At 38.0% G+C, this 24,953-nt stretch overlaps 1 protein-coding gene across 2 annotated transcripts in view; it reads left to right on the plus strand.

The window, feature by feature from the left end:
• The window catches only part of LOC138442768 (medium-chain specific acyl-CoA dehydrogenase, mitochondrial-like), an 88,360-nt gene extending 64,207 nt beyond the window's left edge, over positions 1-24,153 (plus strand). For both annotated transcript variants that reach the window (XM_069594817.1, XM_069594824.2), the window contains exons 8-12: positions 1,220-1,328; positions 5,850-5,990; positions 6,544-6,639; positions 21,710-21,958; positions 23,229-24,153. In XM_069594817.1, the coding sequence (XP_069450918.1) occupies positions 1,220-1,328; positions 5,850-5,990; positions 6,544-6,639; positions 21,710-21,958; positions 23,229-23,300 (667 nt within the window). In that variant the 3' untranslated portion in view covers positions 23,301-24,153. The remainder of the gene's footprint in view (positions 1-1,219; positions 1,329-5,849; positions 5,991-6,543; positions 6,640-21,709; positions 21,959-23,228) is intronic.
• Positions 24,154-24,953: the final 800 nt, after the last annotated feature.

Below are 24,953 nucleotides of genomic sequence, written 5' to 3' on the forward strand. Positions count from 1 at the left end.
AATGGGTGAAAGTGAGACAAATGTAGAGTATAGCTCAGCATAAGGACAAGCATTTCGATAGTGGTTCTGTCTAATATGTAAGTTGTCATGGGAAAAATGTATTTACTCATCATTACAAGTATATACATAGAAACTTACAGAGGAAGTTCTCTCTGCTGATTGGAATAATGAACTAAAATGGACTATCTTTCCTTGTCTGCAAAAATTCTGATTCAATATATATATATGTGTGCTCTTTCAGCATTATTTTTTGGCAAGAAAAGCATTATTCCTGAGAGTGAGTTTACTGTCTATTTTAAATATGTCCACCACTTTATGAGTGTTCAGTATTATGGAGTGCTAGATATTGTTGGAGAAGGCGATGGCATCCCAGTCCAGTACTCTTGCCTGGAAAATCCCATGGACGGAAAAGCCTGGTAGGCTACAGTCCATGGGGTCGCTAGGAGTCGGACACGACTGAGCGACCTCACTTTCACTTTTTACTTTCATGCGTTGGAGAAGGAAATGGCAACCCACTCCAGTGTTCTTGCCTGGAGAATCCCAGGGACGGGGGAGCCTGGTGGGCTGCCATCTATGGGGTCGCACAGAGTCGGACACGACTGAAGCAACTTAGCAGCAGCAGCAGATATTGTTATTTTTGAGTTATCATAATATCACCAAGTAATAAAAAAGTGAAGAAATGATTGCAATGTAACAAGTGAGAGAAATCCAATAATGGGACTAGAACCTTTCACAACTGTAAGAATTCATTAAGTACAACTCATCATATAATAAGACAAATTAGGTAAAATGTGAAACTGGAAAAGGAGTTTTTACTATTTTTTTAAACTATTAAGTAAAACTGTAGAATGAGTGATAGTTCATTAGTTTTAAGCAAAAAAATAAATTTGTTGTTTAAGGAATTTTTTAAAAAGTTCTCCTATTCCAGGCTATCTAGAACATGGGTTACATGGATATTTGGATGTTTTTGCCTTTTCTCCTCATGTTGCATTTTAAAATCTTTCTGGGAAAGAAGTAGATGAGGGTTGAAATACTAGCTCTGCCACATCATAAGATTATGACCTGGGCAAGCTTTTAAATCTTTCTGATGCTTCATTTCTTCTATAAAATGGGAGTAATAATAATTGGGATTGTTGGGAGGATTAACTGAGATGGGAGTCATCATATGTTGTATGTTGTTATCTGCTGATACCATTATCTTTATCATCATGTTTATTAGGTATTTTTTATTGGCTCGTTCTGATCCGGATCCTAAGGCTCCTGCTAGTAAAGCCTTTACTGGCTTTATTGTGGAAGCAGACACCCCAGGAATACAGATTGGAAGAAAGGTAAGTGTGTACTTATAGTGATCAAGGCCTCCAATATTGTTTTAACTATAACTTTAAAAATTACTAATTTCAGTTTCCTTTATTGAAAACATTTTGTTTGTATTAAGTTGCAATAAAAATAAAGCTGCATTTGATGTTATCAGGTAAAATAATCCTTCCTGAAGATTTTTAAGTTGGGAATAGTCATTTCAAGTCATTTGAAAGAGTGGCTAAATTGTATACAATTTGTATACATATACAATTCTTTATGTTTACAGTTTGTCTATATTCTCATTGCTCCTGCTTCTCATGCTGCTTATTAAAAACCAGATCATATTTTTCTCTTAAGAAGGGTCATGGTATCTACAACTTCCTCTCAAATAATTCAACAAATAATGCTAATAGCTAATAGTTAAACACACACACAAAACACAGAAATAAAGCAAATGTGCCACAATTGGTGAATCTAGGCAAAGGCATATAGGTGTTCATTTTACTCCTTGCAGTTCTTCTGTTGGTTTGAAAATTTTAAAAATAAAACATTGAGGGGAAATAACTATCTTGGCAATTTCTTTTTTCATATATATATATATCATTGAAGTATAGTTGATTTATAATGTTGGGTTAATTTCTGCTGTACAGAAGGGTGATCCAGTTATATATATCTATAAATATATATATATTTTTTCATATTCTTTTCCATTATGGTTTATCACAGGATATTGAATACAGTTCCCTGTGCTGTATAGTAGGACCTTGTTGTTTATCCTTTCTGGATATATTAGTTTACATCTGCTAATCCCAAACTCTCAATCCTTCCTCCCTCACCACCCACCTTGGTAACCACAAGTCTGTTCTGTGTGTCTGGGAGTCTGTTTCTGTCTTGTAGATATGTTCATTTGTCTTGTATTTTAGATTGCACATATGTGCTCAGTCACGTCCAACTCTTGTGACCCCCATGGACTATAGCCTGCCAGGCTCCTTAGTCCGTAAGATTTTCCAGGCAAGGATACTGGAGTGAGTTGTTATTTCCTACTCCGAGATTCCACATGTAGGGTGATATCATATTGTATTTGCCTTTCTTTTTCTAACTTACTTCACTTAGTCGGATAATCTCTAGGACCATCTAAATTACTGCAAACGGCATTATTTCATTCTTTTTATGGCTGAGGAACATTCAGTTGTATATATATACTACATCTTCTTTATCCTTTCCTCTGTTGATGGACATTTAGGTTGGGTTCATGTCTCAGCTATTGTATATAGTGCCACTAGAAACTAGGGGTACATGTATCTTTTCAGATTATAGTTTTGTCTGGGTATATGCCCAGGAGTGGAATTGTTGGATCATATGGTAACCCTATTTTTGTTTTTTTGAAGAACATCCATACTGTTTTCTGGGCTTCCCTGGTGGCTTAGATGATAAAGAATCTGCCTGCAATGCAGGAGACCCAAGTTCAATATCTGGGTCTGGAAGATCCCCTGGAGAAGGGAATGGCTACCCACTCCAGTATTCTTGCCTGGAGAATTCCATGGACAGAGAAGCCTGGTGGGCTATGGGTTGCAAAGAGTTGGACACAACTGAATGACTACCATTTTTGCTTTCATACTGCTTTCCATAGTGGTAGCACCAATTTATATTCCCACCAACAGTGTAAAAGGGTTCCTTTTCTCCACACCCTCTCCAGCATTATTTGTAGACTTTTATTTATTTATTTTTAATTGAAGGATAATTGCTTTACCAAATTTTGTTGTTTTCTGTCAAACCTCAACATGAATCAACCATAGGTATACATATATCCCCTCCCTTTTGAACCTCCTGCCCATCTTCCTCCCCATCCCCCCACCCCTCTAGGGTTGATACAGAGCCCCTGTTTGAGTTTCCTGAGACATACAGCAAATTCCCCTTGGCTATCCACTTTTCATATGGTAATGTAAGTTTCCATGTTACTCTCTGCATACATCTCACCCTCTCCTTCCCTCTCCTCATGTCCATAAGTCTGTTCTCTATGTCTGTTTCTCCACTGCTGCCCTGCAAATGAATTCTTCAGTACCATTTTTCTAGATTCCGTATATATGCATTAGAATACAGTATTTATGTTTCTCTTTCTGACTTATTTCACTCTGTATGATAGGCTGTAGGTTCATCCACCTTATTAGACCTGACTCAAATGCGTTTCTTTTTATGGCTGAATAATGTTCCATTGTGTATATATGTACCACAACTTCTTTATTCATTCATCTGTTGATGGACATCTAGGTTGCTTCCATGTTCTAGCTATTGTGAATAGTGCTGCAATGAACAATGGAATATACGTGTCTTTTTCAGTTCTGGTTTTCTCAGAGTATATGCCTAGGAGTGGGATTGCTGGGTCGTATAGCGGTTTTATTCCTAGTTTTTTAAGGAATCTCCATACCGTTTTCCATAGTAGCTGTGTCAGTTTATTTGTAGACTTTTTAATGATGGCCATTCTGGCCAGTGTGAGGTACCCATTGTAGTTTACATTGCCATTTCTGTAATAATTAGTGATGAAAAGTATCTTTTCATGTCCCTGGCAATCTCTTACCAAGTTAAACATGCACTTACCACATACCCAGCACTCCTAGATATTTATCCAAGAGAAATAAAAACAAGGACCTATGTTTATAGCAGCTTTATTTATAATTACTGAAAACTTGGGAGTGGCAGGGCAGTGAGGGATGCCCATCAGCTGGTGAGCAGATAAAGGATATATGGTACATCCATTTAGGGGAATGCTACTCTGAAATACTGATCAGCAGCAACATGGATGAATCTTAAAAGCACTTTGCTAAGTGAAAAGTCAGACACAGAAGGATCAGCTTATTCCATTTATATGACATTCTGGAAAAGGAAAAACTTATGGATGAAATCAGATTGGTGATTTCTTGGGATTGGGAGTAGAGTAAGGGAATTGACTAAGAGAGTACAAAGGAACTTTTAGGAGTGCTATAATATCTTCATTGTGGTGATAGTACATATAGTACATATACATCTGTCAAAACTACTAGAAATGTGTATGTTAAAAGAGTTAATTTTTCTATATGTAAATTCTATCTCAGAACCCCTAATTCTCAGAGGTGGAGATAGATATTAATAGAAGTTCAGCTTTTACTCAGTACATTGCTAGTTCTATTAGTTAAGCTAAAATTAAATGCTCCAAAGCAAATTATGTTAAATGCTTTTACTGACATTTGTGGTAAAAAGATAGTCTTCAAACATACAATGAAATCTGTCTTTGTGGGTAATATGTACATGTAAACTTTAGACTACTGTTGGTTTTGTTGACGAAAAAGGATGAACAACTTGAGAGCTGTGAGTTAAGTTTTATTTGGGGCAAAATGAGGACTGCAGCCTGTGAGACAGGACCTCAGATAGTTCTGAGAGACAGCTCCAAAGAGGCAGTCAGGGAACGTCAATATATAAGATCTTGGTGAAGGGGGAGTTCAGTGCAATCAAGTGCTTACTTTACAGAGGTTTTCTGCTAGTCCCAAGGAGCTAATGTTACCGTGAAGGGATTTAGTGATTTTTCTAGCCATTCCCTTCTCCATGAGATCTTGACTCAGGGATTAAACCCAGGTCTCCTGTATTGTAGGCAGATTCTTTAATATCTGAGCCACTAGAGGGAAATGGGAAGGAGGAGTGTCTTAATAGGACTGTTATGTTTCCCAGGAGACTCTGTGGGATCATGAAATCAGTTCCTGAAAATACCCAACTATCTAAAGAACTGGTAGGTCTTTACCAGGGCTTCCCTGGTAGCTTAGCTGGTAAAGAATCCACCTGCAGTTCAGGAGACCCGGGTTCAATTCCTGGGTCAGGAAGATACCCTGGTGAAGCGATAGGCTACCCAATCCTGTATTCTTGCCTGGAGAGTCCCCATGGGCAGAGGAGCCTGGCGGGCTAGAGTCCAGTCCATGGGGTCATAAAGAGTCGGACATAACTGAGTAACTTAGCACACAGCACACATCTAAAGACCCGTTCTGCCAGATTCCCTGGAGCACAGAGTGCCTCATTCCACCCTGAACTCCCTGGGGAGGTAAAGTCAGCAGCTGCAGCCCCACAGGGTTCAATCTCTGCAGAGGCAAATGGCGACTGCCCTTGTTGTTCAGTCACTGGCAGATGCTCTCAGCAAGTGCCATTTGTCATTGACAGGTAAGTGAGAATTTGTAGTCAACAGTTTCAGAGTTTGTGAAACATTGTTTTAGATGAGAGTTTCACAAACTTTTTTTTTCAAAGATAGAGCATACCCAAGTATTTTAGATTTTGAGGGCCAATTGGTCTCTGTCACAAATACTCATTCTACCATTGGAGCAAGAAAGTAGCCACAGAGAATATGTAAATGAATAGGTGTGACTGTAGTCCTGTAAAGGTATATTTAGAAAATAGGCATTGCAGACCATAGTTTGCCCACCTCCATATAAATAGGCAATTGCAGAAAATCTTAAAGTCTTTAACAGTGCTTAAAGCAAGAATTTATGCTAGCTCAAAATATGTTTCATACTACATATTGTTTTCCTTATTAGGAATTAAATATGGGCCAGCGATGTTCAGATACAAGAGGAATTGTCTTTGAAGATGTGAGAGTGCCTAAGGAAAATGTTTTAATTGGTGAGGGAGCTGGTTTCAAAATTGCAATGGGAGCATTTGATAAAACCAGACCACCAGTAAGTAAGATGGCTTAATAACCTTTATGGGAGTTTTCATTTATTATATTGAATATTTTCGCTTTAACATTGTTTGCTTGGTCTGTATTTCTTTTAAAATATCTGCTTTTATTAAAGATGGAGGGTTTTTTTTCCCTAAGAATTCTTCCACATTCTTGCTGTTACAGAAATTATTTTAGTAAGAGCAAAATTACTATAGTTGTTAGGTTTACAAAGAAGCATTTCACATTTAATGTAATCATTCCTGCTGGTGTGTACTCATTCCTCTTGCCTCACTCATTAGGAGTATTTCCCCTGAGAAGCTTTCCCCTGTTAAACAGAAAGAATGATTTATCTCTAGGCTATGATCCTGTGCCTTGCAAATGCCTTCCATTAACCTTTAATTCATATAAAATATAAATTTAAGTGTTTGTCATTTCCCCCGCCCTTTATTGCCTTAAGGTATAGGTCAGCTTCTCTTTGTGCAAACTTTAACTTAGATTTTAGGCAAGTAGCCATTATATGTATGTTTTAAAGACAACATGAACTTCTGCTTTGTAAAATGTAATGCTAGGTTGCAGCTGCTGCTGTGGGACTAGCACAGAGAGCTTTGGATGAAGCTACCAAGTATGCCCTGGACAGAAAAACTTTTGGAAAGCTGCTTATAGAGGTAATTATAATACTATACTTGTTTTGTTCAAATGTAAAACCATTCATTTTCACTTAATATTTGAAAACTATCTTTTAAATAAAAAATAGTTTATTTCTGCTTTGGTAACAACAAGATAATGTGAAGTGGAAGTGTCAGGGTGGGTTTTAAGAATAGATTTGCATATGTATATATGTGTGTGTGTGTGTGTGTGTGTGTGTGTGTGTGTGTGTGTAAAAATGTATTTGGCTGCACTAGGTCTTAGTTGCAGCAGGTAGGATCTAATTATCTGACCAGGGATTGAACTCCAGCCCCTTGCACTGGGAACGTGGAGTCTTAGCCACTGGACCACCAGGGAAGTCCCAAGAGTAGATCTTCTTTAGACTTTGCTACTATTAATATCTGTTGTCTGCTTTGGGATTTATGTTAATTAAGAAGAAAAAGAACACCTAATATTTAAGTGCCTGTATTATCTAATTCCACCAGTACACTCTTTTTTGTTTGTACTACAATTTCCATTGGTGAAGTCATTCTGTCATGTCTGACTCTTTGTGACCCCATGGACTGTATCCTACCAGGCTCCTCCATCCATGGAATTTTCCAGGCAAGAGTACCAGAGTGGCTTGCCATTTCCTTCTCCAGGGGATCTTCCCGACCCAGGGATTGAACCCGGGTCTCCCGCACTGCAGGCAGACGTTTTTACCCTCTGAGCCACCATATTTTATACAGTTTCCATTAAAGACCAGGAAGCTGCAGCTTAGAATAAATAATTTGTCCAAGAACACACAATTTAGAAATCATAGATCCAGGGTTCTACTTCATGCTCTTAATCCGTGTTACTGCTCATGTCTTCTTGTTTATCAAATAATCAAACAATTTTAGTACTATTTGTTATTGTTGTTTGTGTTTTGGCATGCAGCATGTATTGTGGGATCTTAATTCCCCAACCAGGGATTGAACCTGGGCCCTTGGAGCAGTGGAAACTCAGAGTCCTAACCACTGGATTATCAGAACTTTTTAATCTTACCTTTTCAAACATTTATGCTTCCCCATTGTCTGTATTCTCTTCTATAACTCCTGTAACTATTGATTGCACAGTGGACAGTCCCTATTTCTATCCCTATGTGTCAGTGGTTCTCAAACTATCTGGTAGAAGATAGGTTTTAATTTCCAGTCAACTGTGTACCATTATTTTTATAAAATACAAGAATGTCACAACACTATCAAATTGTTACAAATGCTTACTCTCACTTTGTGTATCATGAACCAGTCCAGTAACAATTTGTGGTCTATAGATGAAACTTGGATTAGTACACTTCTGTATCTCAACCTCAATTATGTAATTTATTTTTGCTATGATCTAGACAACTTTCTCAGATTTGCTTTTCAGTTTTTTTTAACCCTACATATAATCTCCTCTTCAATCCATTTAATGACTTTTTTCATTTATAGAATTTATGTTTGGTTCTTTTTCATTTCTACCCTTTCTTTTATGGTGGCCTGGTTTTTAAACATAGCTTTTCTTTCTCCTTTTTTATCTCTTTAATTATATAAAACTTCAGTTATAGTCACTTTCTGATTTTTTTCTCTGTTATTTCAAGTTCTTAGGGTGGCTAATATTTTGGCCTACTGCATCTGATCTCTCTGTTATGACCAGTTTTTTCCTGTCTTGATTTTTGCTTATAAGCTTATCTGCAGCAGCATTCATTAGTTTCCTTCAATGCATTGTGGAAGTATTCAAGAGACCAGTTTTTTTATCAGGTAGCCCAGAGGTTTCAGCATTGTTAGAGTTGTTTTTTTCACATGAATTTCTCCTCTTGTGAAATCCTATACCACAGCTGTATACATTGACTACATGCTTAAAAGAGATTCCTTTTTTAAATCTCCCAGACAGAATCTTGGGCAAGAAATAAGCTTCTTTATGGCCTTCTTGCCTTGATGAGCTGAGACTTTTAGTTCTTCCTTAGGAAAGAGAAGTTCTTATAGGCAGAGAATCTCAATTTCAGCCCCTCATCTTTTTCATTCTCACATGTCTCCTGTTCTGTGTTCATTAAAACTTCAACTCCTATCACATTAGACTCAAATCTCAGTCTGATTTTTTTTCCTTTCCCATGTCATTGCTTCTCAATCAGGATTAAATTTTTGGAGGCCCTTGGAGATTAGTTTCTTTCCTTTGAGTTGTTTTATTTTGCTTTTATTTTTAAAATAACTTCATTTTTTAGTGTGTTAGGTCTTTGTTGCTATACTTGCAAGCTTTTCTCTAGTTGCAGTGAGCAGGGTCTACTCTCTTAGTTGTGGTGAGTGGGCTTCTCATTGGAGTGACTTCTCTTGTTGCGTGGCACAGGTTCTGGAGTGGAGAGGTTTCAACAGTTGGCACGTGGGCTCAGTAGTTGCAGCTCCTGGGCTCGAAAGCACAGGCCCAATATTTGTGGCACACTTGCTTAGTTGTTCCATGGCATGTGGAATCTACCTGGACCAGGGATTAAACCTATGTCTCCTGCATTAGCAGGCAGATTCTTTACCACTGAGCCATGAGGAAAGCCCCCTTGTTTTGTTTTTAAGTCAAACATTTCTTTGTGTTTAGGGACAAAAAGAGAGTTTATATTAGCTCATTTATGTCACCAGAGCTATATGTATACAGATTAGTGAAATGTGTGTTTATTATTAAGTATTAGTTTAGTTTAATCATAAACAGATAACATCATTTTCAGGTCCTTCTCACCAACTATCTGATTCTTCTGGCTATTTTCAACTCAAAATAGAATATTTTATGTTCCTTTTCTTACACACTCTAAAGATTCTTTTTTGTATTCTTACTATCTGCACAATGATATTTTTGCCTCCATGGGCTCTTACTGTTAAGTATAGAAACTGTGTTTTTGCTTACTACTTTTCTAAGCTAAACAAAGGAGATATGAAGCTACTGATTTATACATAGCTTTGGTCTGTTACTTCAAAAAAAAAGATTTTTTTTTTTTTAGTTTTGTTTTAAGGGACATTATTGAGTGTAGTATTCTAATCATAGCTCTCCTGTTCACTCTCATGTTTCTCATTGTTGTTATTACTACTTCTCTCTTCAAGAGAACACTGTGTCACTATCCTCTAGTGCTTAACTTGCTGTGAGTAAAGAAAACTGACAAAAACAGAGGATGGTACTTTTTCTTATCAAAAAGTAAAACTAGGAACACTGATAACAAATTACAGGATGATAAAAACTCTTAATAGTAGGCAATAACTGCCTACTCCTTTGTCTAGTCAAAATCCTCCATCCAGGTTAAAGTTGGAGTAGTTTGGGATGATATGAAAGAATCCCTTATGAGTAACTGTCATTTGAATTGATTATTATCGCTAGCAGGCAATACCTCTTTCCCCATGATTTCCATGTCTTGGTGGGAAAATGAATGAGGAGAAATACTATTTGGGACTTGAGACTGAAGTAAGTTATACTTAGGAAGAAAACTTATATCTCCTTTTTTAACCACTTTATGCTCAAAAATCTTTCAATACCTTCTCATCACACTCAGATCAAAATCCAGAGTACTTGCAGTGGTCTTCTGTCATCCACAGTGACTTTTGTTGTTGTTTTTATGTTTATTCCTCCAGGCAGATATCCACTTCCTCATTCATTTCACTAAAGAATGTACCCTTGATTCAGTTCAGTTCAGTTCAGTCGCTCAGTCGTGTCTGACTCATTGCGACCCCATGAATCACAGCACGCCAGGCCTCCCTGTCCATCACCAACTCCTGCAGTTCACTCAGACTCACGTCCATCGAGTCAGTGATGCCATCCAGACATCTCATCCTCTGTCGTCCCCTTCTCCGCCTGCCCCCAATACCTCCCAGCATCAGAGTCGTTTCCAATAAGTCAACTCTTCGCATGAGGTGGCCAAAGTACTGGAGTTTCAGCTTTAGCATCATTCCTTCCAAAGAACACCCAGTGCTGATCTCCTTCAGAATGGACTGGTTGGATCTCCTTGCAGTCCAAGGGACTCTCAAGAGTCTTCTCCAACACCACATTTCAAAAGCATCAATTCTTCGGCGCTCAGCTTTCTTCATAGTCCAACTCTCACATCCATACATGACCACTGGAAAAACCATAGCCTTGACTAGATGGACCTTAGTCGGCAAAGTAATGTCTCTGCTTTTTTTTTTTTCTTTTTTTTTTACTTTATTTTACTTTACAATACTGTATTGGTTTTGCCATACATTGACATGAATCCACCACAGGTGTATACAAGCTCCCAATCCTGAATCCCCCTCCCACCTCCCACCCCATATCATCTCTCTGGATCATCCCCATGCACCAGCCCCAAGCATCCTGTATCCTGCATCAAACATAGACTGGCACTTCATTTCTTACATGATAGTATGCATGTTTCAATGCCATTCTTCCAAATCATCCCACCCTCTCCCTCTCCCTCAGAGTCCAAAAGTCCATTCTATACATCTGTGTCTCTTTTGCTGTCTTGCATCCAGGGTCATCATTACTATCTTTCTAAATTCCGTATATATGTGTCAGTATACTGTATTGGTGTCTTTCTTTCTGGCTTACTTCACTCTGTATAATTGGCTCCAGTTTCATCCATCTCATTAGAACTGATTCAAATGTATTATTTTTAATGGCTGAGTAATACTCCATTGTGTATATGTACCACAGCTTTCTTATCCATTCATCTGCTGATGGACATCTAGGTTGTTTCCATGTCCTGGCTATTATAAAGAGTGCTGCGATGAACATTGGGGTACATGTGTCTCTTTCAATTCTGGTTTCCTCGGTGTGTATGCCCAACAGTGGGATTGCTGGGTCATAAGGCAGCTCTATTTGCAATTTTTAAGGAATCTCCACACTGTTTTCCATAGTGGCTGTACTAGTTTGCATTCCCACCAACAGTGTAAGAGGGTTCCCTTTTCTCCACATCCTCTCCAGCATTTATTGCTTGCAGACTTTTGGATTGCAGCCATTCTGACTGGTGTGAAATGGTACCTCATTGTGGTCTTGATTTGCATTTCTCTAATAATGAGTGATGTTGAGCATCTTTTCATGTGTTTGTTAGCCATCCGTATGTCTTCTTTGGAGAAATGCCTATTTAGTTCTCTGGCCCATTTTTTGATTGGGTCGTTTATTTTTCTGGAGTTGAGCTGCATAAGTTGCTTGTATATTTTTGAGATTAGTTGTTTGTCAGTTGCTTCATTTCTATTGTTTTCTCCCATTCAGAAAGCTGTCTTTTTACCTTACTTATAGTTTCCTTTGTTGTGCAGAAGCTTTTAATTTTAATTAGATCCCATTTGTTTATTTTTGCTTTTATTTCCATTATTCTGGGAGGTGGATCATAGAGGATCCTGCTGCGATGTATGTCGGAGAGTGTTTTGCCTATGTTCTCCTCTTGGAGTTTTATAGTTTCTGGTCTTATATTTAGATCTTTAATCCATTTTGAGTTTATTTTTGTGTGTGGTGTTAGAAAGTGATCTAGTTTCATTCTTTTACAAGTGGTTGACCAGTTTTCCCAGCACCACTTGTTAAAGAGATTGTCTTTACTCCATTGTATATACTTGCCTCCTTTGTCGAAGATAAGGTGTCCATATGTGTGTGGATTTATCTCTGGGCTTTCTATTTTGTTCCATTGATCTATATTTCTGTCTTTGTGCCAGTACCATACTGTACCATACTGTCTTAATGACTTTGGCTTTGTAGTAGAGCCTGAAGTCAGTCAAGTTGATTCTTCCAGTTCCATTCTTCTTTCTCAAGATTGCTTTGGCTATTGGAGGTTTTTTGTATTTCCATACAAATCTTGAAATAATTTGTTCTAGTTCTGTGAAAAATATCGCTGGTAGCTTGATAGGGATTGCATGAATCTGTAGATTGCTTTGGGTAGTATACTCATGTTCACTATATTGATTCTTCTGATCCATGAACATGGTATATTTCTCCATCTATTAGTGTCCTCTTTGATTTCTTTCATCAGTGTTTTATAGTTTTCTCTATATAGGTCTTTAGTTTCTTTAGGTAGATATCTTCCTAAGTATTTTATTCTTTTCGTTGCAATGGTGAATGGAATTGTTTCCTTAATTTCTTTTTCTACTTTCTCATTATTAGTGTATAGGAATGCAAGGGATTTCTGAGTGTTGATTTTATATCCTGCAACTTTACTTTATTCATTGATTAGCTCTAGTAATTTTCTGGTGGAGTCTTAGGGTTTTCTATGTAGAGGACCATGTCATCTGCAAACAGTGTGAGTTTTACTTCTTCTTTTCGAATTTAGATTCCATTTATTTCTTTTTCTGCTCTGATTGCTGTGGCCAAAACTTCCAGAACTATGTTGAATAGTAGCGGTGAAAGTGGGCACCCTTGTCTTGTTCCTGACTTTAGGGGAAATGCTTTCAATTTTTCACCGTTGAGGATAATGTTTGCTGTGGGTTTTTCATATATAGCATTTATTATGTTGAGGTATGTTCCTTCTATTCCTGCTTTCTGAAGAGTTTTTATCATAAATGGATGTTGAATTTTGTCAAAGGCCTAATCTGCATCTATTGAGATAATCATATGGCTTTTATTTTTCAGTTTGTTAATGTGGTGAATTACATTGGTTGATTTGCAGATATTGAAGAATCCTTGCATCCCTGGGATAAAGCCCACTTGGTCATAGTGTATGATCTTTTTAATGTGTTTTTGGATTCTGATTGCTAGAATTTTATTGAGGATTTTTGCATCTATGTTCATCAGTGATATTGGCCTGTAGTTTTCTTTTTTTGTGGCGTCATTGTCAGGTTTTGGTATTAGGGTGATGGTGGCCTCATAGAATGAGTTTGGAAGTTTACCTTCCTCTGCAATTTTCTGGAAGAGTTTGAGTAGGATAGGTGTTAGCTCTTCTCGAAATTTTTGGTAGAATTCAGCTGTGAAGCCGTCTGGACCTGGGCTTTTGTTTGCTGGAAGATTTCTGATTACAGTTTCAATTTCCATGCTTGTGATGGGTCTGTTAAGATTTTCTATTTCTTCCTGGTTCAGTTTTGGAAAGTTGTACTTTTCTAAGAATTTGTCCATTTCTTTCATGTTGTCCATTTTATTGGCATATAAGTGCTGATAGTAGTCTCTTATGATCCTTTGTATTTCTGTGTTGTCTGTTGTGATCTCTCCATTTTCATTTCTAATTTTATTGATTTGATTTTTCTCTCTTTGTTTCTTGATGAGTCTAGCTAATGGTTTGTCAGTTTTATTTATCCTTTCAAAGAACCAGCTTTTGGCTTTGTTGATTTTTGCTATGGTCTCTTTTGTTTCTTTTGCATTTATTTCTGCCCTAATTTTTAAGATTTCTTTCCTTCTACTAACTCTGGGGTTCTCCAATTCTTCCTTTTCTAGTTGCTTTAGTTGTAGAGTTAGGTTATTTATTTGACTTTTTTCTTGTTTCTTGAGGAATGCCTGTATTGCTATGAACTTTCCGCTAAGCACTGCTTTTATAGTTTACCACTGGTTTTGGGTTGTTGTGTTCTCATTTTCATTCGTTTCTGTGCATAATTTGATTTCTTTTTTTATTTCTTCTGTGTTTTGTTGGTTATTCAGAAGTGTGTTGTTCAGCCTCCATATGTTTGGATTTTTAATAGTTTTTCTCCTGTAATTGAGATCTAATCCTAGTGCATTATGGTCAGAAAAGATGCTTGGAATGATTTCGATTTTTTTGAATTTATCAAGGTTAAATTTATGGCCCAGGGTGTGATCTATCCTGGAAAAGGTTCCGTGAGCACGTGAGAAAAAGGTGAAATTCATTGTTTTGGGGTGAAATGTTCTATAGATATCAATTAGGTCTAACTGGTCTATCGTATCATTTAAAGTTTGCGTTTCTTTGTTAATTTTCTGTTTAGTTGATCTGTCCATAGGTGTGAGTGGGGTATTAAAGTCTCCCACTATTATTGTGTTATTGTTAATTTCCCCTTTCATGCTTGTTAGCATTTGTCTTACATATTGCAGTGCTCCTATGTTGGGTGCATATATATTTATAATTGTTATATCTTCTTCTTGGATTGATCCTTTGATCATTATGTAGTGGCCTTCTTTGTCTCTTTTCACAGCCTTTGTTTTAAAGTCTATTTTATTGGATATGAGTATTGCTACTCCTGCTTTCTTTTGGTCTCTATTTGCGTGGAATATCTTTTTCCAGCCCTTCACTTTCAGTCTGTATGTGTCCCTTGTTTTGTGGTGGGTCTCTTGTAGGCAGCATATATAGGGATCTTGTTTTTGTATCCATTCAGCCAGTCTTTGCCTTTTGGTTGGAGCATTCAACCCATTTATGTTTAAGGTAATTATTGATAAGTGTGATCCATTTACTTTATTGTTTTGGGTTCAGGTTTATACACCCTTTTTGTGTTTCCTGTCTAGAGAATATCTTTTAGAATATGTTGGAGAGCTGGTTTGGTGGTGCTGAATTCTTTCAGCTTTTGCTTGTCTGTAAAGCTTTCTATTTCTCCTTCATATTTGAATGAGATCCTTGCTAGGTACAGTAATCTGGGCTGTAGCTTATTTTCTTTCATCACTTTAAGTATGTCTTGCCATTCCCTTCTGGCCTGAATAGTTTCTGTTGAAAGATCTGCAGTTATCCTTATGGGAATCCCCTTGTGTGTTATTTGTTATTTTTCCCTTGCTGCTTTTAAGATTTGTTTTTTGTGTTTGGTCTTTATTAATTTGATTAATATATGTCTTGGGGTGTTTCACCTTGGGATTATCCTGTTTGGAACTCTCTGGGTTTCTTGGACTTGGGTGATTATTTCCTTCCCCATTTTAGGGAAGTTTTCAACTATTATCTCCTCAAGGATTTTCTCATGGTCTTTCTTTTTGTCTTCTTCTGGGACTGCTATAATTCGAATGTTGGAGCGTTTCATATTGTCCTGGAGGTCTCTGAGGTTGTCCTCATTTCTTTTAATTCATTTTTCTTTTTTCCTCTCTGATTCATTTATTTCTACCATTCTACTATTTCACTAATCCTATCTTCTGCCTCTGTTATTATACTATTTGTTGCCTCCAGAGTGTTTCTAATCTCATTTATTGCATTATTCATTATATATTGACTCTTTTTAAAATTTCTTCTAGGTCCTTGTTAAACCTTTCTTGCATCTTCTCAATCCTTGTCTCCAGGCTATTTATCTGTGATTCCATTTTTATTTCAAGGGTTTGGATCATTTTCACTATCAATATTCGGAATTATTTCTCAGGTAGATTCCCTATCTCCTCCTCTTTGGTTTGGTTTGGTAGGAATTTCTCCTGTTCCTTTACCAGCTAGGTATTCCTCTGTCTCTTCATCTTGGTTATATTGCTGTGTTTGTGGTGGCCTTTCTATATTCTGGGAATTTGTGGAGTTCTCTTTATTATGGAGTTTCCTCGCTGTGGGTGGGGTTGTATCAGTGGCTTGTCAAGGTTTCTTGGTTAGGGAGGCTTGTGTTGGAGTTCTGGTGGGTGGAGCTGGATTTCTTCTCTCTGGAGTGCTATGAATTGTCCAGTAATGGGTTGTGAGATGTCAGTGGTTTTGGAGTAGTTTTGAGCTGCCTGTATATTGAAGCTCAGGGGTGTGTTCCTGTGTTGCTGGAGAATTTGTGTGGTATGTCTTGCTCTGGAACTTGTTGGCCCTTGGGTGGTGCTTGGTTTCAGTGTAGGTATGGAGGTGTTTGATGAGCTCCTATTGATTAATGTTCCCTGGATTCAGGATTTCTCTGATGTTCTTAGGATTTGGACTTAAGCCTCCTGTTTCTGGTTTTCAGTTTTATTTTTACCCTAGCCTCAGGACTTCTCCATCTATACAGCACTGATGATAAAGCATCTAGGTTAAAGATGAAAGGTTTCTCCACATTGAGGGTCACCCATAGAGGTTCACTGAGTTACACGGAGAAGAGAAGAGGGAGGGGGTAGTTAGAGGTGACTGCAATGAGATGAGGTGGGATCAAAAGAGGAGAGAGCAAGCTAGCCAGTAATCACGTTCTTATGTACACTCCACAGTCTGGACCACTCAGAGGTGTTCACGGAGTTATACAGGGAAGAGGAGAGGGAGGAAGTAGACAGAGGTGGCCAGGAGGATAAAAGAGGGAAATGAAAGGGAGAGAGAGAGATCCGGCCAGTAACCAGTTCCCTGAGTGTTCTCCACCGACTGGAACACACAGAGATTCACAGGGTTGGGTAGAGAAGAGAAGGGGGAGGGAGGAGACAGAGGACACCTGGTGGAGAAAAAGGAGAGTCCAAAGGAGGGGAGAGTGGTCAAGCCAGTAATCTCACTCTCAGGTAAAATTGGGTACTGAAGATTGGGTTTTTGCATGTCCAAAATTGACAACAAATACCAAAAAGCAAAGATTAAAAATCTGGAGTAGAGATTGAATTTTTAAAAATACAATATTAAAGAAAAGAAGAAGAAGAGGAAAAAAAAGAAAAAAACAAACAAACAAAACAAACAAGAAAAAAACAAAAAAAAACAAAGCTACAAGAATTATTAAAAATATTAGAGCAATAGAGTACTTAAAATTTTAAGAAAGTTAAAAAAAAAGGAAAAACAAAAAAAAAGAAGAAAAAACAATCATGCAACCCCATCAACTCAAAAAAAAAAAAAAAAAAGAAAAGAAAAAGAAAAAGATTGTAAAAGTAGTAAAGGTGTTTCTGGCCCTTTCTCTGGTGTTATGGGTTGTGTGGAGTCACTTCCAAGGCAGTTCCCTCTGTTTAACTTCCTCTGTTTGCTGGTCTCTTCAGATTCTGATTTCCATCTTGACACAGGGAGGGCCATGGTGGACACACTAAGTTCACTATTCAGTCGCGCTGTGGGGAGGAAGGGATGCTGCAAACAAATATTACTGGCGTGTGCTTGCAGTGTCTCATCCATTCTGGGCTTGGCCCTGCTAGTGGTGCACACCACTCAGGCTCTACGTAGCTCTGCCAGGGAACCGTCTGAGGCCTGCCCTAGGCTTCATGCACCTCCCCGGTCTAAGCTGCTCAGGCTCAGCGCTCAGGAAGCCCTCAGAGGCGCAGATTTGGTTGGGCCTGCGTTTTGTGCCCTTCCCAGGTCTGAGTAGCTCAGGAGTTTGGCTAGCGCAATCGCTGTGACTATGGCCTTTTCCTGTTGCTCAGTTTTCTGGGTGTACCACTGGCATTCCTTCTCAGGCAGATGATGACTGTCCAGAACCCCCAGAAGTCTTAGTTAACAAAGAAGCCTGCTTGCATTTTGGTAGGTAAAATGGGTTGCAATTGCCCCCTTCCAGCCCTTAAGGCTCTGGCTGCCTGTCACAGGAGGGGGATGGTCTGCAGCTGGCTATTTCCGATCTGTCCTTTGTTCTGTGCGTGGTCCTGGTGGTGTCTTATGTTTGAGCGTTTTGCGTGGTAGCTATCCCACAGTCTGGGTTGCTAGCCCAAGTTAGTTCGCTCTATCCACGCGTGGGGTGTTCCGGCCGATTCTCAAAAAAGCACTGCAGCCCGCGCCTCCAGAGGCCTGATGGCTGCGATCCCGCTCCTCCCTGCCCAGCCCCCACTTGCTAGTGGCGGATGCAGGCATCTGCGCTGCTTTTCCACTGGGGGAGTTACTGTTGGGCTCGTAATCTCTTGGTTTTAAGTATTTATTTATTTTTCCTTCCTGTTATGTTGCCCTCTGTGCTTCCAAAGCTCACCACAGACTCAGCTGCTAGAATGTTTCCTGGTGTTTGGAAACCTCTCTTTTTAAGAGTCTCTTCCCGGGACGGGATTCCCTTCCTGGGATGGAGCTCCCTCCCTACCTCCTTTGTCTCTTTTTTCATCTTATTATATTTTTTCCTACCTGTTTTTGAAGCCAATGATCTGCTTTGCTGGGTGCCTGATGTCCTCTGCCAGCATTCAGAAGTTGTTTTGTAGAATTTACTCAGCGTTGAAATGTTCTTTTGATGAATTTTTGAGGGAAAAAGTGGTCTCCCCGTCCTATTACTCCACCATCTTAGGACCCCCCCCCCCATCTCTGCTTTTGAATATGCTATCTAGGTTGGTCATAACTTTTCTTCCAAAGAGTAAGTGTCTTTTAATTTCACGGCTGCAGTCACCATCTGCAGTGATTTTGTAGCCCAAAGAAGTAACGTCTGTTTCCACTGTTTCCCCATCTATTTCCCATGAAATGATGGGACCACGTGCCATGATCTTCGTTTTCTGAATGTTGAGCTTTAAGCCAACTTTTTCACTCTCCTCTTTCACTTTCATCAAGAGGCTTTTTAGTTCCTCTTCGTTTTTTGACATAATAGTGGTGTTGTCTGCATATCTGAGGTAATTGATATTTCTCCCAGCAATCTTGATTCCAGCTTGTGCTTCTTCCAGCCCAGCGTTTCTCATGATGTATTCTGCATATAAGTTAAATAAGCAGGGTGACAATATACAGCCTTGACGTTTTCCTTTTCCTATTTGGAACCAGTCTGTTGTTCCATGTCCAGTTCTAACTGTTGCTTCCTGACCTGCATACAGGTTTCTCAAGAGGCAGGTCAGGTGGTCTTGTTGATTACCTTGTGTAGAGTAACACCTGAAACATTTGATATAATGATGACTGTGACTGATGCATGTGTGCTTAGTCGTGTCTGACTCTCTGCGATGCCATGGATGGTAGCCTGCCAGGCTCTTCTGTCCACGGGATTTTCCAGGCAAGAATACTGGAGTGGGTTGCCATTTCCTACTCCAGGGCATCTTCCCAACCCAGAGATCGAACCTGTGTCTCTTGTGTCTGCCACATTGGCAGGCTGATTCTTTACCACTTAGTGCCACCTGGGAAGATCACCCTTTTTTTCTTCATAGCTCTTAGCACTGCCCAACATTATATCATGGACGCGTTTGTCTGCTACCTTTCTTACTGCCTCACTAGAATGTAAGCTCCGCACAAGTAGTAGATTTCTGTTTTGGAAACCTTTCTACTTCTAGCACTTATGATGTGTTTTGCACTGTGAACTTCTCAACAAATAGTACTGCATGCATTAATTCATTCAATCCTTGAGGAAGGCCTGAATTGCCATAAACTTCCATCTTAGAACTGCCTTTGTTATGTCCCATAGATTTTGGAATGTTATGTTTCCGTTTTCATTTGTCTCCAGGTATTTTTTAAAATTTCCTCTTTGATTTCTTAAGAGATCTTTTTTTTTTATAACATGTTGTTTACATTCCACATTTTTCATGTGTTTTGCAGGATTGTTTCTGGTTTTGATTTATAGTTTCTACCGCTGTGGTCAGAAAAGACATTTGACATGATTTCAACCTTATTACCCTTATTGAGACTTTTTTTTGTGGTCTGACATGCTATCTATCATGTAGAATGTTTCATTAACTCTTTAAATAGAATGTGTCCTCTGCTCTTTTGGGGTCATGAATATATTTTTCCAACGTTGTAAGCATACTTCATATTTGAAACTTTCACATATCAAGGTATGGGGGACATAGTTCCATCCTATAACATATCTTGGCCATATAACTCACAGGTAACTTACTGTCTCCTATTGAAAATATTTGTAAAAGTTTCCTATTTGATTAGGCTTCCCTGGTGGCTCAGATGGTAAAGAAACTGCCTGCAATGCAAGAGACCTATGTTTGATTCCTTGGTTGGCGACATTCTCTGGAGAAGGACATGGCATCCCACTCCAGTATTCTTGCCTGGAGAATGCCATGGACCGACGAGCCTGGTGGGCTACAGTGCATGTGGTCACAAAGAGTCAGACACAACTGAGTGACTAACACTTTCCCTGTTTGATTATGAACCTCTAGAGGATAAAAAACATCTTTTATTTGTCCTTATCATTTTCCCATTAGCACCTGATAACAGTGCCACATTATTTTTCACTGTCTATGGCAATTTTCTTTTAAAAATCCCAGGAGCTGCTCAGAAGGATCCATATGTCTTTTGTGGTATTTTTTTAATCAAAAATGTATAACCTCATTCCAATCCTGAGAAAACATCCTGCAAACCCAATCTATGGGACATTCTGCAAAATATAACCAATCAGTATACTTCACAAGTGCACAATGGTCATGAAAGAGAAGTAAAGACTGAGGAATCCTAACAGCTTTGAAAGACTAGGAAGAAATAACAATTGAATTTAGTTTGAATCCTGGATGCGCTCTTACAACAGAGAAAGGACATTGGTGGAAAACTTGGCCAAATTTGAATAAAGTATATAGTTTCAGTTCAGTTCAGTTCAGTCGCTCAGTCATGTCAGACTCTTAGCGACCCCGTGAATCACAGCACGCCAGGCCTCCCTGTCCATCACCAACTCCTGGGATTCACTCAGATTCGTGTCCTTCAAGTCAGTGATACCATCCAGCCATCTCATCCTCTGTCGTCCCCTTCTCCTCCTGCCCACAATCCCTCCCAGCATCAGAGTCTTTTCCAATGAATCAACTCTTTGCATGAGGTGGCCAAAGTACTGGAGTTTCAGCTTTAGCATCGTTCCTTCCAAAGAAATCCCAGGGCTGATCTCCTTCAGAATGGACCGGTTGGACCTCCTTGCACTCCAAGGGACTCTCAAGAGTCTTGTCCAACACCACAGTTCAAAAGCATCAATTCTTCGGCGCTCAGCTTTCTTCACAGTCCAACTCTCACGTCCATACATGACCACTGGAAAAACCATAGCCTTGACTAGACAGACCTTTGTTGGCAAAGTGATGTCTTTGCTTTTCAATATGCTATCTAGGTTGGTCATAACTTTGCTTCCAAGGAGTAAGTGTCTTTTAATTTCATGGCTTCAGTCACCATCTGCAGTGATTTTGGAGCCCTCCAAAATAAAGTCTGTTACTGTTTCCACTGTTTCCCCATCTATTTCCCATGAAATGATGGGACCAGAGGCCATGATCTTCGCTTTCTGAATGTTGAGCTTTAAGCCAACTTTTTCCCTCTCCTCTTTCACTTTCATCCAGAGGCTTTTTAGTTCCTCTTCACTTTCTGCCATAAGGGCATATAGTTTAGCTGATAATATTTTACCAATGTTAATTATACTATGGTTTTGTAATATGTTACCACTGGAGGAAGCAGAGTGTAACTTCTTAAGCCTAAAATTAGTTTTTAAAGTTAAAAAAAGTTTCAGGGGAAATAATTTTAAATTATTCAATAAATACCTTAAACTTTTTTCTGTTTAATTCTAGCACCAAGGAATATCATTTTTGCTGGCTGAAATGGCAATGAAAGTTGAACTAGCTAGATTGAGTTACCAGAGAGCAGCTTGGGAAGTTGATTCTGGTCACCGAAATACCTATTATGCCTCTATTGCAAAGGCATATGCTGGAGATATCGCAAATCAGTTAGCTTCTGATGCTGTTCAGATTTTTGGAGGCAATGGATTTAATATTGAATATCCTGTAGAAAAATTAATGAGGGATGCCAAGATCTATCAGGTAATGTTAAAAATGATTATGGTTGATTTTTAAGAAACATAATATTCATAAATCATATGGTAGATCTCTGATTATTTAAAGATTTTATATCACAGGTAATAATAAATCATCATAATAAGTGGCTGTGAGCCTAAATTTTTAGACCTAATTAACACAAAGAAGAATGTTGCTTTGAAGTAAATGCCTTGAGTGAGCAAGATAACAAAGCAAACAGTGTAGACATGTAGATTTATCTGAATAACCCTTCTTTGATTCTTAACATCCTAGCTAGTTGTAATACTCTTTGCTCTCCTAAAAGTTTACATATCACATAAACTAATTAAATTATTTTATTTTGAATCTTACCTGACAACTCTTGAGGTCATATTTGGGAGGTAAAAAAACATGAAGAGAATGTGATATGACTCTGTCTTCTAAATTAAATTGATGGTTAAGAAAACTTAGCGATAGTAGTGAAGAGATAGTGGTGATTTAGTAAATAAGATATAAATGCTCATGCCACATGTATCTTAAGTATTTATAAGCCATGCTTCTCAATATCTCCTCCATTACTTCCCTCAACCCCTAGGAAATTATTTGACAAATCTAGTCATTTAAAATCCAGAGATAGAATCATAGAATGTTAAAGAAAGAAATTTGGGCAGTACAGCCCCTCAATTTAGATTTGAAAAAACTGAGGACCATAATTCGTGCCTTATCTAAAGTTCCAAGTTTATTTGATAATGCTCTCCCTTCGCTGGAGCCTATAATCATTACCTTTTTACTTTTCTTTGGCATCTGAACAAATAGTTAGAAGTTTAAACTGGAAGTGAGGGCTGTCTTCTAGGAATACTTAACTGAACAAAACAAATCCTTCCAGGATCTTTTTCCATTAGCAACTCAGTTCCTTAGGAACAAAAAGTAAAAATCAGGTTTGAGAGTAAGAATAGAAAATGACTGAAGGTGACAACTAGCTAAAACAGCTCAAAAAAGTTGGTTTAATATTTTGGCAACATTAAACATTAGATTTCCCAAATACTTTTTGAAAGTCAATATCCTTTTAAGACTGTCCTCCAAAACTTTGGTAGAGTTCTTATAACAATTTTAACTAATCTTTAGAGAATTATGTATTTTCATGGTTTTCAGAAAATCAGGTTTCAGAATCACTGTAGATTATAGACCATATGTGTGGTTTGATTCAGTTTAGTATTGGAATGGAATTTAGAGTACTGTCTAAAATTCTGAGGACTTACATATGAACTATATTTAACTTACTTTCTTTTTCTTCCAGATTTATGAAGGTACAGCACAAATTCAAAGGCTTATTATAGCCCGTGAACACATTGGCAGGTATAAAAAGTAACCAGATCACCGTGTTAATAATTCTTGAGTAATTAAAATAAGATCTACTATTTAAACTCCAGGAAAGAGGAAGGGCTTTAAGGTTTTTTTTCCCAGTGAAAATTTTAACATAGATTCTCTTGTACTAAACCTGTATAACTGATTCTAATAGTATTCAGTTGGCCAAAAAGTTTGTTTGGGTTTTTCTGTAATGTTATGAAAAAACCTGAATGAACTTTTGGGCCAACCCAAGTTTTCTACTTTTGTTTAACTTTATGACTTGCCTTTTCTATAATGCATTTGATTTTATTAAAGTTATGTGTTTTCCTTTAGTTCCATTGTACCTGAATTACATTAACCTAGAAAAATACATTTAGTTTGTTGTTTGAACCTCTGAAAATTAGAGCAACAGAAATTTCTTGGAATTTCAGTGGTTTTCCAAAGACAGAAAAGAAGGTTTATAAAGTATTCAGAATGTTCCAAAATTTACATTGAGAAAATATTCTAGGATTTAAATAACTTGTCAGTGACTTTGTAGACTTAATGGTCTTATATTAGAGGAATTAATTTTACTGCAATTTGGAAAGCATTTGGTTTCTCTTTTGTATAGTAATAGTCAAAAATTTGATGTTCATATTCTCCCTTTAAACAGTGACCAGAAGTTATGTAGAAGTTTTTAATTTTAAACCCACATTATTCTGAGCCCACATTTCACTTGCCTTATTTTTAAAAAATCAATACAATTTCCCTTAAATTATTTTTATATGACTCTGTTGGTCTATGGTTAACCTTTGGTGTGTTGTGTACAATTTGATTTCATGCACATACATTCTAAAAATAAACTTAAATTTGTTCTGTGTTATGTATCTGTTCAATTTGTGTAAGTGTTTATATTCTTTTCAAAAAGTCTTATTATTTCATGTAATAGTGTATACTTGACTTATTTACTATGATGGGAAAAGAATTCATGTTTTGATTTTGAACTGCATAAAGTTAGCTGTCCATATTTTCATTAGATTGCATTATTAGATACCACAGAAAATATCAAGATGGAATAATGAAAGGGCCAAATGTGAATTACTGTTACTATTACAAATTACTATTTGTTTGTAATTCTAAATGTTGAATACTGCTAAAATATGTTATACCAGATGATATTTCTTATGTCACTTATTTTCCAATTCTGATACCAACTGGGCATCCACAGTTCAATCTTATTCTGACAATAATGCAGAATAGTTAGCATCAGACTCCACAGGTTTAAGAACTCTGGCCCACTCTGCCTGAAGTGGTAGCTCACTTTCAACACCACTTATAAATCTTGGATCCCCAGGCTACCCACACTTCTGTCCGCTTTGGTTACAAATTTGGGTATTTCATGTCCCTGCCCTCAGGTTTGATAATTTGTAAGAATGACTCACAGAACTCAGATAAAACACACTTACAGGTTTATTACAAAGGAGGAAATGCAAAGAGCAAGGTATAAGGAGAGACACCGGGGTTTCATAACTTCTCCCAATGCACCACCCCTCCAGTACTTCAGTGTGTTCCTTGGAAGCATAGTTCAGTGTGTAATCTAGAAACTCTTGAATCTCATCATTCAAGTTTTTATGGAGAATCTTCAGCCTTCCTCTCCTCCCCAGATGTCAGGTGGGGCTGAAATTCCCACCTGCAT

The sequence above is a fragment of the Ovis canadensis genome, chromosome 1 (assembly GCF_042477335.2).
Source record: "Ovis canadensis isolate MfBH-ARS-UI-01 breed Bighorn chromosome 1, ARS-UI_OviCan_v2, whole genome shotgun sequence".
NCBI lineage: Eukaryota > Metazoa > Chordata > Mammalia > Artiodactyla > Bovidae > Ovis > Ovis canadensis.